Consider the following 19,756-nt stretch of genomic DNA (forward strand, 5'->3'; position numbering starts at 1 on the left):
TAATTTAGCAGTTATGAGGCCCGAAAGTTTTCATAATTCCAGGGTTCAGACCAACCTTAAAGCTAGAAGTGTTTTTTACTCTCTTAATGTAAAAGAGTGAAAACTCATTCTCCAAAAAAGTGACAAGGGTCAAAGGGAGTGAAAATCACTCCTAAAAGAATTAAAACTACTCCTTAAAGAGTGAAAATCAATCCTGAAAGAGTGTTCAGGGTATGATTTAAGGGCCATGAGTTTGGAGAGTGAGATTTTCACTTATTTCAGTCAGAGTGTTATCTTCCTGATCCACTGACTCTCCAAAGTATTGGATCCACATGTTTGGTGATAATTGTGAGTAAAAGGGTGATGACAAAAATGTTTCTTAAAATTAATGCGCAAAATTCTAGAGTCATATGAGTATTAGAAACTGAGCATCAGTATTTTTGTACTTGTTGTGTCTTTTATAGGATAAAAGACACAAAAGGTACAAAAAAACTTCATATTATAAAAGTCACAAATTTAAGTACAAAAATACTGATGCACAGTTTATTATCAAAAGCTACTTCACAAGGATTTCAGGCAAACCATTATTTTGTGGTGGACAAGGTATTTTGTGCACATACACACCCCACACATACTTCTACCAACCCACCCCTATACACCAAACAGCCCAAGCTAGGAGCAATGTTTCACATCCCTTTCCACAAGCATTGCATTTCAAATATCTTGAGAGTGACATGGCTAGGAACTTTTTACAGTGTGTTTATTTTTACAATACATAGTAATTGCATGCCAATGATGCCATGTTATTATTAGACGGACCTGATCCAAAATTCTGTGCGGCACCCAGATTTTTTTTTCGGGGGGAGGGGCAAAATTAACAAATTTTGCAACAAATTGCCACAAAAAGTGGAAATTTGTGTGATTTTGCCTCCAAAGTGGGGAGGAGGCAAGAAAAATATTGGGGGCAAATTCCGCCCTGTACCCCCGCCACTCCCAAAATTGCAAATACACCAAATTTGCACTTTTATGATACCTATGCTTTTTTTTTTTTTTTCAAGTTTTGAAACAAAATAAAAGTTCTGGAGTTTATAATTCACAAGTTATTGTATTCTTATCTTTATTGTGTCTTTTGCAGATTGAGTCATTACACATAATCGTTTAAAAATACAGCACAATGGAGGGTAAAATCATTGCACAACCATATTGTGTAAAAACTGTACCCTGCATGCATGAATTTGATAAAACTTACACATCAATGTGGTAAAAAAGGGAACTTGGACACTGTTGTGTTAACTTTACACAGAATTATGTAAAATACATCACAATGGAGGGTAAAATAATTGCACAACCATATTGTGTAAAAAAGCTTTTACCCCTTTCTAAGTAAACCCAGTTACACAACAGTGGGTAAAATTTACACATCAGCGGGGTAAAAAAGGGAACTCGGTCATGATTGTGTAAACTTTACGCAATTAAGTTGGTGTAAAGTAATTTACACATAGTGTGGTAAAAAATATACCCCACTTAATTGTAAAAGCTGTACCGCAATATGGTTGTGTAAAGTTTACCCCACTGGCAACTGAGTTCCCTCTGCTTTGTTCCTTTTTACCCCACATTGAGTTTTTTTACTGTATGACTTACGAATATACTTCTTTCTTTTCCTTTACAATAATAGAAATAAGCTTTAAACAGAGCCAACAATGGTCAAATGCTTTTGCTGTGATTTTTGTATCAATTTACAGGTGGTACTATGTTGCAAGGAGTTGTTATGTTAAAAGAGTTCCCAGTAGGCACAAATTGGGGGATGGATTCTTGATTTTTCTTGAACCGAGAACAAATTTTGTTCTACATTTGTATTTAACCAGTCAGTCTGGACAGAGACACGCTTGGGCTCTGATAGGACCAGGCGCAAACAAATTGCTCAAGCCCAGCCTAGTAAAAGAACATAAGTACGATATAATGCTCTCAGCTAGTGTCTATCCAATCTATACAAAGCGACACTTAGGAAGCGCCTTCCCTGGAAAATTTGCCGGAAATGTCAGTCACACAATTTTTTTTTTTTTTTTTTTTTTTCCGATTTGCAGAGTCATTAGACCTAGAGACAAATGCTAGGATCATTTATAGTGATTGATTTAAAAAAAATGCCACAAAATTATAATTTTGTATCCAGAAAGGGCATAATTTGAAATTTGGACACAAATTGCCATGTTGCCCTTTCTGCATGTTCTGGACATTTGTTTTTAGCATTTGTTTCTAGGTCCAGATAGGCTCTCCAAATCAGCAAAAAAAAAAGTGATTTTTTTTCCCCAAATGTCAGAAAATGTAACTGGACCAAAAAACACTGATTTGCTACACAAATAATGTAATTGAGTAATTATAATAATTATATTTCCTTTTCATTTGCTGTTACAGTCCACTGCTTAGATTAAGTTTCTAGATTGGAATACATTAATTCAAAAGTTGTTTGTTTATTGTTGCCACACATGACACTGCTGTACACCAATGTACACATAATACTGTAAACAACTTTTGCTAATTTCACTAGCGCCTTCAAACGCTAAATTAAATTGCTGCTAAATAGTTCATTTCTAATGATTTTACATAGCAAGAAGATGCAAATTTGTGACATTAAATTGCCACAAAAACATGACTTCTTGCCAATTCGCCAAATTAAGTTGCCGTGAAATTAAAGTGTCTTACAGTATATAGGACATCATAGTCATATTGCTCACTCCCAGGTGAATCCTGTAAGTTAAAGTTTCCTGGGCTTTGTTAATGGTTAGTCTTGATTCGAGCCTGTATTCACCCAGAGCCACATACTCTATGTCACTGGCTGCTGCTGAAGATATCGGTGACAGATATACATGTGATCAAAGGTAGCTGAAGACTCAACCCCATAAACTGCATAGTGCTTCTGCTGAAGTTATCGGAGACAGATTCTCTAGCTATGGCTGTACGTCAAAGATAGCTGCAGATATTAAGGTTTTCATGAACATGTATTCAAAATCCATGGCTTTCAAGAGAGTCTTGAACAAAAAAAGGGCTTCAGTCAACCACTTGGCTTACCACAGCAACCTGTAAATTTGAAAAGAAATAGAATAAGATATTTTTATTCTTTCACATTGTCAAACAAGTTTTTTACATGTAAATTGAAAATATCATTTTCACTGGTCACATGCTGCATGTTGACAACACAAAAAACATTTTGTGACTATCAGCCTCAGTTCTACATGTGTAGGCTATTGCATGTACATTTTTAGTCATATTTCTGTCCCAACATGTGGTTTATTGAAAAAAATATTTCTTTTTAATATACACATGCAACAGAAAACATGCCCATTTCCCCAAGAAAATTTACAACTTAGGCCAAAAAGCTCACGAGTGGTTTGAAAACAAATGCGAAATGCGATTTTTTTATTTTTTTATTCCCGACTTTTTTATGGTATTTTGAGAAAAAAAGTCTGATTTTCGCCCAATTTTTCTGGAAAAAACTATTAAATTTTTTTTTTTGAAATAAAAAAAAATGTCCGCATTTCTTTTTTTGTCAAATCGCGCGCAAGCTTTGAGACACCTTTTTTTTTTTTTTATCATTAAAGCAGACTTGCTCGAGAAGTCTAGCCATGAATTTGTTCACCGACCATTGCATTCAAAATCTAGTTGGATTCGCTGAAGCATGACACTATGTAAGGCAATGGAAGTTCAGAAGTAAACACAGTTATTAGCACCAATCCGGCTTGAAGTTGGGGGCCAATCGGCCTGAATTGTCAAAAAGTGGCGGAAAATAACTAAAAATTGGTCATTTTGCTGAGGAGGCAGAGATGCCAGTCAGAGTTGTCAAAAAATCCTGAAATGGTAAAATATTTCCTGAAAAATGTACTTTGCCTATACATTTGTACTGGATCATCCAAGTAAAATTTTAAAATCCAAGTAAAAAAGACTGGCAACACGTCCCACCATCTCCCTCTGTCCCCCAAGATTGAGGATTGACACCCATGAATACAGCCGATCACGACGGGCGATTACATCAAAAATGTTGCTGAAATTGCACTTCAATCAAATTTTAGACTGTTCAAAATAGGCAAATTGTAATCAAAAGATACAAATGACTCATTAAGGGGGTACTACACCACTGTGATAAATTTGTGACTATTTTTGCATTTTTCTCAAATTAATAACACACTGAAATTTCAGTCAATCAAGACAAGCGGTTCAGTAAATATGATAGGAAATGAGGTACATCCTAGCGGTACCTCATTTTCTATCACAAGTATTGAACCGCTTGTCTTGGGTCACTGAAATTCCAGTGTAATAATTGGATTCCTTGCCCCTATAATCTGCATAACTTTTGTTACCATGGTGTTATTACTGTTTGATGGGAATTCATACTATCAAATCCAATTTTTTGGTGACATACTACAGTTTCATGCTGCTACGCAGCCCTTCATCAGACTGGCAACCTTGCTTCTTCTTTCCTGAAGTTGCTGCCGGTGGCGGCGCCAGAAGCTGGTCGAAAATATTCGGTAAGAAATAGTTTCCTTCATCTCTGTTCATGGTGTTTCGCCCTCGTCGCCTGATCCAAATTGCCTCTCTAATCTGTCTTTTGTTCCTGTTGGTCTCCCTTGATCTGATGTTAGCGTCCTCCCAACCTATGACATGGTTGTTTTGCGCAACATGGTCTGTAATAGCAGACTTATTTACTTCTGTGAGTGAATGTTTTCTCTGTGACCGGGTGTGTACCCCGCTTGCTGCCTTCTCCGCTTCTCCTTGATGTTCCTGAGCCCGGAAGCTGCTCTCTTTGATGAGAAACGGCCCGCCCTTTGTTTTAACATTTGGGGCCCTGGGGCCCATAATATTTGACTTATGAGGTCCATGTACATAATTATGTTGAAGTATATTTTTCTAGTGCTATCAGTAGACTCAAGCTGGCCACTGTAGCTACTTTATTTACTGAGTAACGGGCGGCCCTATGTTTTAGCGTTTGGGGCCCTGGGGCCAATATTATGTGATATATGGGGCTCATATGTACATATAACAATGTTGTTCTCAGGTGCAATCTGTGTACCAACTCTGAGCCATGAAGCTGCTTTATATGATGAGAAACGGCCGGCCCTTTGTTTTAACATTTGGGGCCCTGGGGCCCAATATATACGACTTATGGGGCTCATGTACATATGTTGAGGTATGATTCTCAAGTGTTATTAGTAGACTCAAGCTGGGCATTGTTGCTGCTTTATTTACTGAGTAACGGCCGGTCCTATGTTTTAGCGTTTGGGGCCATGGGGCCCATATTATGTGACATATGGGGATTATAATATATACATATGACAATATAATACTAAAGACCTATCTGCTTACCAAATCTGAACCCTGTAGCTACTGTATTTGCTGAGAAACGGCCGGCCCTTTGTTTTAACATTTGGGCCCCTGGGGCCCCTAACCTTGTACATCTGGGGCCAAAATGGGAAAAAGGCACATCTACAACTTAGGGCCCATACATATGCCACTTATGAGCTCTAGTGATCTGGTACTTTTAGAGCTAGGCTTGTCAATCTGTTGCACCATCTTTTAACATTTGGGCCCTTGGCGCCCACAATATATAACATATGGGGCTCTTGTATATTTGTAAATATAGAGTACCCCCAGGGCTATCAGTGTACCAACTCAGGGCCCTGAGACTACTTCATTTGATGAGAAACGGCGTGCTTTGTATTTTCACATTTGGGCCCCTGGGGCCCGTGACCTTTGACCTCTGGGGCCAAGATGGGCAAAAGGCACTTCTACGGGGTAGGGCCCATAAGTGTACCACATATGGGCTCCAAGGCCATTGTAGTTTTAACGCTAGCCTTGACAGAATGATGTGTTTGATGGAGAAGGAGGAGGAGGAAAAGGAGGAGGAGAAGAAACTAGAAGGCTATATATTTGTACACAAATACGGCTATACCCGCATGTTATCGGTGTACCCAAACTTACAGTCCTTATTTGCTGAGGACTTAAAATAAAGAAATTGTAAAAAGTCGCCCAATTGGCAGAAAATGTGTAAAAAGTGAAAGTCAAAGTCACAAGCTTTAATTGAATGTAGGTTGCACTGTCGTAGCACTTAAAATAAAGAAATTGTAAATAGTCCCCTCCCAGGGGAGTTGTCTCTCTTACTCTCTATAGGTTGCTGTTGTCAGTATCTCTTACTCACAGTGAGGCTATGCAATATGATTAGGGGGAAACTATTCAAGAGGGAGTATGTAAATTAAATGGAACAGCCATTTCAGAGGGAGTATGTAAATTATACGGAACAGCCTTTTTGAGGCCATTTCAGAGGGAGTATGTAAATTAAATGGAACAGCCAATGGGTATGTAATTTAACTGGAACAGCCTTAACGCTTCACGCTGGTATTTCCAATTATGATATAATACGATCTGTCTGTTTAGTCCTACGTGTGTGGGGTGGATGAGTGTGTGGGTGTTAGTAACAGTATAATTCTGTGTACATATTCTGAGCCCGGAAGCTGCTTTCTTTGATGAGAAACGGCCCGCCCTTTATTTTAACATTTGGGGCCATGGGGCCCATAATATTTGACTTATGAGGCCCATGTACATAATTATGTTGAAGTATAATTCTCTAGTGCTATCAGTAGACTCAAGCTGGCCACTGTAGCTACTTTATTTACTGAGTAACGGCCGGCCCTATGTTTTAGCGTTTGGGGCCCTGGGGCCAATATTATGTGATATATGGGGCTCATATGTACATATAACAATGTAATTCTCAGGTGCAATCTGTGTACAAACTCCGAGCCATAAAGCTGCTTTATATGATGAGAAACAGCCGGCCCTTTGTTTTAACATTTGGGGCCCTGGGGCCCAATATATATGACTAATGGGGCTCATGTACATATGTTGAAGTATGATTCTCAAGTGCTATCAGTAGACTCAAGCTGGGCATTGTAGCTGCTTTATTTACTGAGTAACGGCCGGCCCTATGTTTTAGGGTTTGGGGCCCTGAGGCCCATATTGTGTGACACATGGGGCTCATATACACATATAACAATATAATGCTAAAGACCGTTTAGTGTACCAAATCTGAACCCTGTAGCTGCTTTATTTACTGAGTAACGGCCGGCCCTATGATTTAGCGTTTGGGGCCCTGGGGCCCATATAATGTGATATATAGGGCTCACATGTACATATAACAATATAATTTTCAAGTGCAATCTGTGTACAAACTCTGAGCCCTAAAGCTGCTTTATTTGATGAGAAACGGCCGGCCCTTTGATTTTAACATTCGCGGCCCTGGGCCCATAATATTTGACTTATGAGGCTCATGTACATATGTTGAAGTATAATTCTCTAGTTCTATCAGTATACTGAAGCTGGGCATTGTAGCTGCTTTATTTACTGAGTAACGGCCGGCCCTATGTTTTAGCGTTTGGGGCCCTGGGGCCCATTTTGTGTGACACATGGGGCTCATATATACATATAACAATACAATGCTGCAGACCTATTAGTGTACCAAATCTGAACCCTGTAGCTACTTTATTTGCTGAGAAACGACCGGCCCTTTGTTTTAACATTTGGGCCTCTGGGGCCCCTAGCCTTGAACCTCTAGGGCTAAAATGGGCAAAAGGCACATCTACAATTTAGGCCTCATACATGTGCCACATATGAGCCCTAGTGCCCTTGTAGCATTAGAGCTAGCCTTGTCAATATGCTGCACCTTGTTTTTAACATTTGGGGCCCTGGGGCCCATAATATATAACATATGGGGCTCATGTATACTTGTATTTATAGAGTACCCCTGGGGCTATCAGTGTACCAACTCAGAGCCCTGAGGCTGCTTCATCTGATGAGAAACGGCATGGTTTGTGTTTTTACATTTGAGCCCCTGGGGCCCGTGACCTTTGACCTCTGGGGCCGAGATGGGCAAAAGGCACATCTGCGGGGTAGGGCCCATGAGTGTACCACATATGGGCCCTGGGGCCCTTGTAGTTTTAGCGCTAGCCTTGACAGAATAATGTGTTTGATGGAGGAGGAGGAGAAGGAGGAGGAGAAGATGAAACCCAAGGATGGGAAGATACCCTGCATGCTCTGCATACGGGTATAACTAGAAGGCTATATTTTTGTACACAAATACGGCTATACCCGCATGTTATCGGTGTACCCAAACATACAGTCCTTATTTGCTGAAGACTTAAAATAAAGAAATTGTAAAAAGTCGCCCAAGTCACAAGCTTTAATTGAATGTAGGTTGCACTGTCGTAGCACTTAAAATAAAGAAATTATAAAAAGTCCCCTCCCAGGGGAGTCGTCTCTTTACTCTCCATAGGTTGCTGTTGTCAGTCTCTCTTACTCACAGTGAGGCTATGCAATATGATTAGGGAAACTATTCCAGAGGGAGTATGTAAATTAAATGGAACAGCCATTTCAGAGGGAGTATGTAAATTAAACGGAACAGCCTTTTGGGGATGCATTTCAGAGGGAGTATGTAAATTAAATGGAACAGCCAATGGGTATTTAATTTAACTGGAACAGCCTTAACGCTTCACGCTGGTATTACCAATTATGATATAATACGATCTGTCTGTTTAGTCCTACGTGTGTGGGGTGGATGGGTGTGTGGGTGTTAGTAACAATATAATTCTCAGGTGCTATTTGTGTACGTATTCTGAGCCTGGAAGCTGCTTTCTTTGATGAGAAACGGCCCGCCCTTTGTTTCAACATTTGGGGCCCTGGGACCCATAATATTTGACTTATGAGACCCATGTACATAATTATGTTGAAGTAAATTCTCTAGTGCTATCAGTAGACTCAAGCTGGCCACTGTAGCTACGTTATTTACTGAGTAACGGCCGGCCCTATGTTTTAGCGTTTGGGGCCCTGTAGCCAATATTATGTGATATATAGGGCTCATATGTACATATAACAATGTAATTCTCAGGTGCAATCTGTGTACAAACTCTGAGCCATACAGCTGCTTTATATGATGAGAAACGGCCGGCCCTTTGTTTTAACATTTGGGGCCCTGGGGCCCAATATATATGACTTATGGGGCTCATGTACATATGTTAAAGTAGGATTCTCAAGTGCTATCAGTAGACTCAAGCTTGGCATTGTAGCTGCTCTATTTACTGAGTAACAGCCTGTCCTATGTTTTAGCGTTTGGGGCCCTGGGGCCCATATTATGTGACATATGGGGGTTATATATACATATGACAATATAATACTAAAAGACCTATCTGTGTACCAAATCTGAACCCTGTAGCTACTTTATTTGCGGAGAAACGGCCGGCCCTTTGTTTTAACATTTGGGCCCCTGGGGCCCCCAGCCTTGTACATCTGGGGCCAAAATGGGCAAAAGGCACATCTACAACTTAGGGCCCATACATATGCCACATATGAGCCCTAGTGATCTTATACTTTTAGAGCTAGGCTTGTCAATCTGTTGCAACATTTGGGCCCCTGGGGCCCATAATATATAACATATGGGGCTCTTGTATATTTGTAAATATAGAGTACACCTAGGGCTATCAGTGTACCAACTCAGGGCCCTGAGGTTGCTTCTTTTGATGAGAAATGGCGTGCTTTGTATTTTCACATTTGGGCCCCTGGGGCCCGTGACCTTTGACCTCTGGGGCCAAGAAGGGCAAAATGCACTTCTACGGGGTAGGGCCCATAAGTGTACCACATATGGGCCCCAGGGCCTTTGTAGTTTTTGCGCTAGCCTTGACAGAATGATGTGTTTGATGGAAGAAAAGGAGGAGAAGAAACCACAGGATGGGAAGATACCCTGCATGCTATTGCATGCGGGTATAACTAGAAGGCTATACATTTGTACACAAATACGGCTATACCCGCATGTTATCGGTGTACCCAAACTTACAGTCCTTTTTTGCTGAGGACTTAAAATAAAGAAATTGTATGTGTAAAAAGTGAAAGTCCAAGTCACAAGCTTTAATTGAATGTAGGTTGCACTGTCATAGCACTTAAAATAAAGAAATTGTAAAAAGTCCCCTCCCAGGGGAGTCGTCTCTCTTACTCTCCATAGGTTGCTGTTGTCAGTCTCTCTTACTCAGGTAGTATGTAAATTAAATGGAACAGCCATTTTAGAGGGAGTATGTAAATTAAACGGAACAGCCTTTTGGGGCCATTTCAGAGGGAGTATGTAAATTAAATGGAACAGCCAATGGGTATGTAATTTAACTGAACAGCCTTAACGCTTCACGCTGGTATTTCCAATTATGATATAATACGGTCTGTCTGTTTAGTCCTACGTGTGTGGGGGTGGGGGTATGTGAGTGTTAGTAACAATATAATTCTCAGGTGCTACTGTGTACAGGTAGTATGTAAATTAAATGGAACAGCCATTTCAGATGGAGTATGTAAATTAAACGGAACAGCCTATTTTGGGACCATTTCAGAGGGAGTATGTAAATTAAATGGAACAGCCAATAGTATGTAATTTAACCGGAACAGCCTTAACGCTTCACGCTGGTATTTCCAATTAGCATATTAATAATTATAATACGGATATGTCTGTTTAGTCCTACGTGTGTGGGGGTGGGGGTATGTGAGTGTTAGTAACAATATAATTCTCAGGTGCTACTGTGTACATGTACAAAATTTGATGAGAAACGGCCGGCCCTTTGTTTTAACATTTGGGGCCCTAGGGCCCATAATATTTGACTTATGAGGCCCATGGATATATGTTGAAGTTTAATTCTCTAGTGATATCAGTAGACTCAAGCTGGGCAATGTAGCTGCTTTATTTACTGAGTAACGGCCGGCCCTATGTTTTAGCGTTTGGAGCCCTGGGGCCCATATAATGTAATATATGGGGCTCACATGTACATATAACAATGTGATTTTAAGATGCAATATGTGTACTAACTCTGAGCCCTAAAGCTGCTTAATTTACAGAGTAACGGCCGGCCCTATGTTTTTAGCGTTTGGGGCCCAGTGGCCCATATTATGTGACATATGGGGTTCATATATACATATGACAATATAATACTGAAGACCTATCTGTGTACCAAATCTGAGCCCTGTAGCTACTTTATTTGCTGAGAAACGGCCGGCCCTTTGTTTTAACCTTTGGGCCCCTGGGGCCTCTAGCCTTGTACATCTGGGGCCAAAATGGGCAAAAGGCACATCTACAATTTAGGGCTTATACATGTCCAACATATGAGCCCTAGTGCCCTTGTAGCTTTAGAGCTAGGCTTGTCAATCTGTTGCCTCTTATTTTTAACATTTGGGCCCTTGGGGCCCATAATATATAACATATGGGGCTCATGTATACTTGCATTTATAGAGTACCCTGGGGCTATCAGTGTACCAACTCACGGCCCTGAGGTGTTTTGACATTTGGGCCCCTGGGGCCCGTGACCTTTGACCTCTGGGGCCGGGATGGGCAAAAGGCACATCTACGAGGTAGGGCCCATAAGTGTACCACATATGGGCCCTGGGGCCCTTGTAGTTTTAGCGCTAGCCTTGACAGAATGATATGTTTGATAGGAGGAGAAGGAGGAGAACTAGAAGGCTATATATTTGTACACAAATACGGCTATACCCGCATGTTATCGGTGTACCCAAACTTACAGTCCTTATTTGCTGAGGACTTAAAATAAAGAAATTGTAAAAAGTCGCCCAATTGGGCAGAAAATGTGTAAAAAGTGAAAGTCCAAGTCACAAGCTTTAATTGAATGTAGATTGCACTGTCGTAGCACTTAAAATAAAGAAATAGTAAAAGTCCCCTCCCAGGGAGTCGTCTCTCTTACTCTCCATAAGTTGCTGTTGTCAGTCTCTCTTACTCACAGCGAGGCTATACAATATGATTAGGGGAAACTATTCCAGAGGGAGTATGTAAATTAAACGGAACAGCCATTTCAGAGGGAGTATGTAAATTAAACGGAACAGCCTTTTGGGGCCATTTCAGAGGGAGTATGTAAATTAAATGGAACAGCCAATGGGTATGTAATTTAACTGAACAGCCTTAACGCTTCACGCTGGTATTTCCAATTATGATATAATACGGCCTGTCTGTTTAGTTCTACGTGTGTGGGGTGGATGGGTGCGTGCGTGGGTGTTAGTAACAATATAATTCTCAGGTGCTATCTGTGTACAAATTGCTGAGGACTTAAAATATAAAAAGTCGTAAAAAAAGTGTAAAAATTGAAAGTCCAAGTCACAAGCTTTAATTTAATGCAGGTTGCACTCTCGTAGCACTTAAAATAAAGAACTTGTAAAAAGTTCCCTGCCATGGGGAGTTGTCTCTCCATAGATTGCCGTTGTCAGTCTCTCTTATTCACAGTGAGGCTATGCAATGTGATTAGGGGAAAACTATTCCAGAGGGAGTATGTAAATTAAATGGAACAGCCATTTTAGAGGGAGTATGTAAATTAAACGGAACAGCCTATTGTGGGACCATTTCAGAGGGAGTATGTAAATTAAATAGAACAGCCAATGGGTGTGTAATTTAACTGGAACAGCCTTAACGCTTCACGCTGGTATTTCCAATTATTATATTAATAATTATAATACGGGTATGTCTGTTTAGTCCTACATGTGTAGGGTGGGGGGTATGTGGGTGTTAATAACAATATAATTCTTAGGTGCTACTGTGTACAAATTCTGAGCCCGGAAGCTGCTTTATTTGATGAGAAACGGCCGGCCCTTTGTTTTAACATTTGGGGACATGGGGCCCATAATAATTGACTTATGAGGCCCATGGACATATGTTGAAGTTTAATTCTCTAGTGCTATCAGTAGACTCAAGCTGGGCACTGCAGCTGCTTTATTTACTGAGTAACGGCCGGCCCTATGTTTTAGCGTTTTGGGGCCCTGGGGCCCATATAATGTAATATATGGGGCCCACATGTACATATAACAATGTGATTTTCAGGTGCAATCTGTGTACTAACTCTGAGCCCTAAAGCTGCTTTATTTACAGAGTAACGGCCGGCCCTATGTTTTAGAGTTTGGGGCCCTGGGGCCCATATAATGTAATATATGGGGCTCACATGTACATATAACAATGTGATTTTCAGGTGCAATCTGTGTACTAACTCTGAGCCCTAAAGCTGCTTTATTTACAGAGTAACGACCGGCCTTATGTTTTAGCGTTTGGGGCCCAGGGGCCCATATTATGTGACATATGGGGTACATATATACATATGACAATATAATACTGAAAACCTATCTGTGTACCAAATCTGAGCCCTGTAGCTACTTTATTTGCTGAGAAACGGCCGGCCCTTTGTTTTAACATTTGGGCCCCTGGGGCCTCTAGCCTTGTACATCTGGGGCCAAAATGGGCAAAAGGCACATCTACAATTTAGGGCTTATACATGTGCAACATATGAGCCCTAGTGCCCTTGTAGCTTTAGAGCTAGGCTTGTCAATCTGTTGCCCCATATTTTAACATTTGGGGCCCTGGGGCCCATAATATATAACATATGGGGCTCATGTATACTTGTATTTATAGAGTACCCTTGGGACTATCAGTGTACCAACTTATGGCCCTGAGGCTGCTTCATCTGATGAGAATCGGCATGGTTTGTGTTTTTACATTTGGGCCCCTGAGGCCCGTGACCTTTGACCTCTGGGGCCGAGATGGGCAAAAGGCACAACTACGGGGTAGGGCCCATAAGTGTACTACATATGGGCCCTGGGGCCCTTGTAGTTTTAGCGCTAGCCTTGACAGAATGATGTGTTTGATAGGAGAAGAAGGAGGAGGAGGAGGAGGAGGAGGAGGAGAGGGAAACCACAGGATGGGAAGATACCCTGCATGCGCTGCATGCAGGTATAAGGAGGAGAAGGAGATGGAGAAAAAACTAGCAGGCTATATATTTGTACACAAATACGGCTATGCCCGCATGTTATCGGTGTACCCAAACATACAGTCCTTATTTGCTGAGGACTTAAAATAAAGAAATTGTGGGCAGAAAATGTGTAAAAAGTGAAAGTCCAAGTCACAAGCTTTAATTGAATGTAGGTTGCACTGTCGTAGCACTGAAAATAAAGAAATTATAAAAAGTCCCCTCCCAGGGGAGTCGTCTCTTTTACTCTCCATAGGTTGCTGTTGTCAGTCTCTCTTACTCACAGTTAGGCTATGCAATATGATTAGGGGAAACTATTCCAGAGGGAGTATGTAAATTAAATGGAACAGCCATTTCAGAGGGAGTATGTAAATTAAACGGAACAGCCTTTTGGGGGGGGGGGCATTTCAGAGGGAGTATGTAAATTAAATGGAACAGCCAATGGGTATGTAATTTAACTGGAACAGCCTTAACGCTTCACGCTGGTATTTCCAATTATGATATAATACGATCTGTCTGTTTAGTCCTACGTGTGTGTGGTGGATGGGTGTGTGGGTGTTAGTAACAATATAATTCTCAGGTGCTATTTGTGTACGTATTCTGAGCCCGGAAGCTGCTTTCTTTGATGAGAAACGGCCCGCCCTTTGTTTCAACATTTGGGGCCCTGGGACCCATAATATTTGACTTATGAGACCCATGTACATAATTATGTTGAAGTAAATTCTCTAGTGCTATCAGTAGACTCAAGCTGGCCACTGTAGCTACGTTATTTACTGAGTAACAGCCGGCGCTCTGTTTTAGCGTTTGGGGCCCTGGGGCCAATATTATGTGATATATGGGGCTCATATGTACATATAACAATGTAATTCTCAGGTGCAATCTGTGTACAAACTCTGAGCCATGCAGCTGCTTTATATGATGAGAAACGGCCGGGCCTTTGTTTTAACATTTGGGGCCCTGGGGCCCAATATATATGACTTATGGGGCTCATGTACATATGTTAAAGTACGATTCTCAAGTGCTATCAGTAGACTCAAGCTGGGCATTGTAGCTGCTTTATTTACTGAGTAACGGCCGGTCCTATGTTTTAGCGTTTGGGGCCCTGGGGCCCATATTATGTGACATATGGGGGTTATATATACATATGACAATATAATACTAAAAGACCTATCTGTGTACCAAATCTGAACCCTGTAGCTACTTTATTTGCTGAGAAACGGCCGGCCCTTTGTTTTAACATTTGGGCTCCTGGGGCCCCCAGCCTTGTACATCTGGGGCCAAAATGGGCAAAAGGCACATCTACAACTTAGGGCCCATACATATGCCACATATGAGCCCTAGTGATCTTGTACTTTTAGAGCTAGGCTTGTCAATCTGTTGCACCCTATTTTAACATTTGGGCCCCTGGGGCCCATAATATATAACATATGGGGCTCTTGTATATTTGTAAATATAGAGTACACCTAGGGCTATCAGTGTACCAACTCAGGGCCCTGAGGTTGCTTCATTTGATGAGAAATGGCGTGCTTTGTATTTTCACATTTGGGCCCCTGGGGCCCGTGACCTTTGACCTCTGGGGCCAAGATGGGCAAAAGGCACTTCTACGGGGTAGGGCCCATAAGTGTACCACATATGGGCCCCAGGGCCTTTGTAGTTTTAGCGCTAGCCTTGACAGAATGATGTGTTTGATGGAGGAAAAGGAGGAGGAGAAGAAACCACAGGATGGGAAGATACCCTGCATGCTATTGCATGCGGGTATAACCACAGAATGGGAAGATACCCTGCATGCGCTGCATGCGGGTATAACTAGAAGGCTATATATTTGTTCCCAAATACGGCTATACCCGCATGTTATCGGCGTACCCAAACTTACAGTCCTTATTTGCCAAGTCACAAGCTTTAATTGAATGTAGGTTGCACTGTCGTAGCACTTAAAATAAAGAAATTGTAAAAAGTCCCCTCCCAGGGGAGTCGTCTCTCTTACTCTCCATAGGTTGCTGTTGTCAGTCTCTCTTACTCAGGTAGTATGTAAATTAAATGGAACAGCCATTTCAGAGGGAGTATGTAAAATAAACGGAACAGCCTTTTTGGGGACATTTCAGAGGGAGTATGTAAATTAAATGGAACAGCCAATGGGTATGTAATTTAACTGGAACAGCCTTAACGCTTCACGCTGATATTTCCAATTATGATATACGATCTGTCTGTTTAGTCCTACGTGTGTGGGGTGGATGGGTGTGTGGGTGTTAGTAACAATATAATTCTCAGGTGCTATCTGTGTACAAATTCTGAGCCCGGAAGCTGCTTTCTTTGATGAGAAACGGCCCACCCTTTGTTTTAAAATTTGGGGCAATGGGGCCCATAATATTTGACATATACATACATACATACATACATACATACAATAAGGCTTTTGTAGCCCGCCATTTCATGAAGACCACAGCGGGTGTGATGATACATAATAAAATAAAACACTATAGAGCAAAGAATGAACAAAGACAAGTCAATATGGGAACATGTATGTTTTCAAATTCTTCTTAAATATATGAGGAGATGTTGCAGAACGAAGGGCTGCTGGAAGTTGGTTCCATAGCTTTGGAGCAGCGAAGTAAAAAGATCGGTCAGCAGCGGATTGAAGTTTCCTGGAGTGAATGGTATGTTCAACTAACCGGGTAATATCTGCAGACGAGCGCAGTCCAGTGCGGGAAGGTGTGTAATTAAGTAAGTTGGAACCCAGATATGGAGGAGCAATGTTATTCACACACTTAAAAACAAGGAGCAATATCTTAAAAACAATACGTTCATGAATCGGAAGCCAATGTAACTGTTCCATATATGGTGTGGCATGGTCTTGCTTGCCAGCGCGATGAATAAGTTTGACAGCCCAATTTTGCAACCGTTGAAGTTTGGCAATATCTGTTTTGTTGGATCCTAACAGAAGAGCATTGCCGTAGTCTAAGCGAGAAAGTGCCAGAGATCTAACAATGTGATGACATGAGTCTGTGTCCAGGAACCGGCGAATACGAGATATGTTGCGGAGCTGAAAAGTAATAGATTTACAAAGTCCGGATATATGCGGTGACATAAGCATGTGCGTGTCAAATAAAATGCCCAAATTCCGTACAGTATCGGAAGGATGGATGATATCAGTTCCAAGATCAAGGTGAACTGGAGGCATCTTGAGCTTATTATTTCTCGACACGGCAACAAAAACTCAGTTTTGGTGTCATTTAACATGAGCATGTTCATTGTCATCCACAGTTTGATCTCGGAGATACAAGTAGCTAGCCGTGAAAGAGCAATTTGAATGGAAGATGTGTCCGCAGGATTAAAACTGGTATAAAGTTGAATGTCGTCAGCATACATGAGAAATGACAGTTGATGTTTTCTGATGATACGGCCAATAGGTATGGTATAGATCTTAAATGAGCCCGGTCCAACAATGGAGCCCTGTGGTAGTCCATAATTCATGTCTTGTGAGTCTGAGAAGGTACCGTTAATGCACACTTTAGAAGATCTTTCAGCAAAATATGACTTGTACCACGTTAGTGCAGTCCCAGAGAGGCCGATCTCATTTGCCATTCTTCTGACGAGTACGCTATGCTCAACCGTATCAAAAGCGGAAGATAGGTCCAAAAGGACCAGGAACACACCTTGCTGATTATACAGACATGACATAATATCAGTTTTAACTTGTAGGAATGCTGTTTCGGTACTGTGTGCTGATCGGTAAGCTGATTGAAGCTCCTCACCTAGATTGTGCTCTTCCATATGTTCATTAATGCACCTGAAAACATGTTTTTCAATTAGTTTTGACAAGAATGGGATGTTAGCAACAGGACGATAATTTTTTAGATCATTAGGATCAAGAGACTGTTTCTTTATGATGGGATTGATGAGGCCCATGTACATAATTTTGTTGAATTATAATTCTCTAGTGCTATCAGTAGACTCAAGCTGGCCACTGTGGCTACTTTATTTACTGAGAAGCGGCCGGCCCTATGTTTTAGCGTTTGGGGCCCTGGGGCCAATATTATGTGATATATGGGGCTCATATGTACATATAACACTGTAATTCTCAGGTGCAATCTGTGTACAAACTCTGAGCCATAAAGCTGCTTTATATGATGAGAAACGGCCGGCCCTTTGTTTTAACATTTGGGGCCCTGGGGCCCAATATATATGACTTATGGAGCTCATGTACATATGTTGAAGTATGATTCTCAAGTGCTATCAGTAGACTCAAGCTGGGCATTGTAGCTGCTTTATTTACTGAGTAACGGCCGGCCCTATATTTTAGCGTTTGGGGCCCTGGAGCCCATATTATGTACCATATGGGGGTTATATATACATATGACAATATAATACTAAAGACATATCTGTGTACCAAATCTGAACCCTGTAGCTACTTTATTTGCTGAGAAACCACCGGCCCTTTGTTTTAACATTTGGCCCCTGGGGCCCCTAGCTTTGTACATCTGGGGCCACAATGGGCAAAAGGCACATCTACAACTTAGGGCCCATACATATGCCACATATGAGCCCTAGTGAACTTGTACTTTTAGAACTAGGCTTGTCAATCTGTTGCACCATATTTTAACATTTGGGCCCATGGGGCCCATAATATATAACATATGGGGCTCTTGTATATTTGTAAATATAGAGTACCCCTATGGCTATCAGTGTACCAATTCAGGGCTCTGAGGCTCCTTCATTTGATGAGAAATGGCGTGCTTTGTATTTTCACATTTGGGCCCCTGGGGCCCGTGACCTTTGACCTCTGGGGCCAAGATGGGCAAAAGGCACTTCTACGGGGTAGGGCCCATAAGTGTACCAAATATGGGCCCAAGGGCCTTTGTAGTTTTAGCGCTAGCCTTGACAGAATAATGTGTTTGATGGAGGAGAAGAAGGAGGAGGAGGAGGAGGAGGAGGAGAAACCACAGAATAAGAATATACCCGTCCCTGCTTCGCATGCGGGTATAACCACAGAATGGCAATATACCCGTCCATGCTTCGCATGCGGGTATAATTTACTACTAGCGCTCATGCATGTTACTCCTGCGGTTGTAATACGGTATGATCCTCGGGGTATCTGTGTATGTGTATCCCGCATGCCGTGTACGTACTGTGCATACGTGTTCGACTAATATTTCCATCGTTATAATAAAACGCCGGATCCATCATTTTGTTCAAAATCTCGGATTTTGACAAAACTACAGCACCTAGAGTCTTGATTTTTGCAGAGTATCTTTATTGACTAAAGTACATTACAATCGTGTACAAACCAGAATTTAACATTTTTTGAAAGGCGTTCTCCTCAGCAAATGTTTAATATAATATGGCTTTAACACGATAATAACAAATGATGTCAATGACAGCAACGTACTCTAGCATTGAACGCGTAAACTAACTATAGACCAGATTCTAAGCTAGAGCTCTCAAGTAAAATAATAGATGACATATATTGTGATGTACCAAAATGATCCCTAGTGCTAGCTACATCCTTACAAAATCAATTCTCGAGCTCTGCATAGGACTGCACTCACTGCCTGCAGCTAGTGCTATATACTGTGGTAGATTCGCATTGACATGATTGAGACTTGAGCAACTCTCTTTTTGACTTTTGGCTGAAGAATTTGACATGCACTAGGCTATCAACAATTCAAACCTTAAATCAGAACTTGATAATCACTCTTTTCAGATATTAATGACGTTGATTCCACACAGAATAAGGAAGTTTCAATTGTTTAAAAGATCGCTTTGACGTATAACTGCCGAATTCGACACCCGTGTCATTTCGCAAATTCACAAAGAAAACACTGCATATGAATCATTGGCAGTTCCGTTTATACTAATTTTCGATGTGTACGTAACTTGATAACATAAAATTCATTTTGCGCATATTCGTTTGCAGCTCACATATCTAAAAAGTACTAAAACATACTCACGTTTCTGAAACTGATGTTCATCAAAAA

The 19,756-nt window shown here is 41.2% G+C and overlaps 1 protein-coding gene across 1 annotated transcript in view; it reads right to left on the minus strand.

Annotated features, from left to right (window-relative positions):
• Positions 1 to 1,430: 1,430 nt before the first annotated feature.
• The window catches only part of LOC140144880 (multiple inositol polyphosphate phosphatase 1-like), a 91,089-nt gene continuing 72,763 nt past the window's right edge, over positions 1,431 to 19,756 (minus strand). Inside the window, exon 4 of the mRNA XM_072166684.1 lies at positions 1,431 to 3,054. Within this exon, the coding sequence (XP_072022785.1) occupies positions 3,042 to 3,054 (13 nt within the window). The 3' untranslated portion in view covers positions 1,431 to 3,041. The remainder of the gene's footprint in view (positions 3,055 to 19,756) is intronic.

The sequence above is a fragment of the Amphiura filiformis genome, unplaced genomic scaffold, assembly GCF_039555335.1.
Source record: "Amphiura filiformis unplaced genomic scaffold, Afil_fr2py scaffold_92, whole genome shotgun sequence".
Classification (NCBI taxonomy): Eukaryota; Metazoa; Echinodermata; class Ophiuroidea; order Amphilepidida; family Amphiuridae; genus Amphiura; species Amphiura filiformis.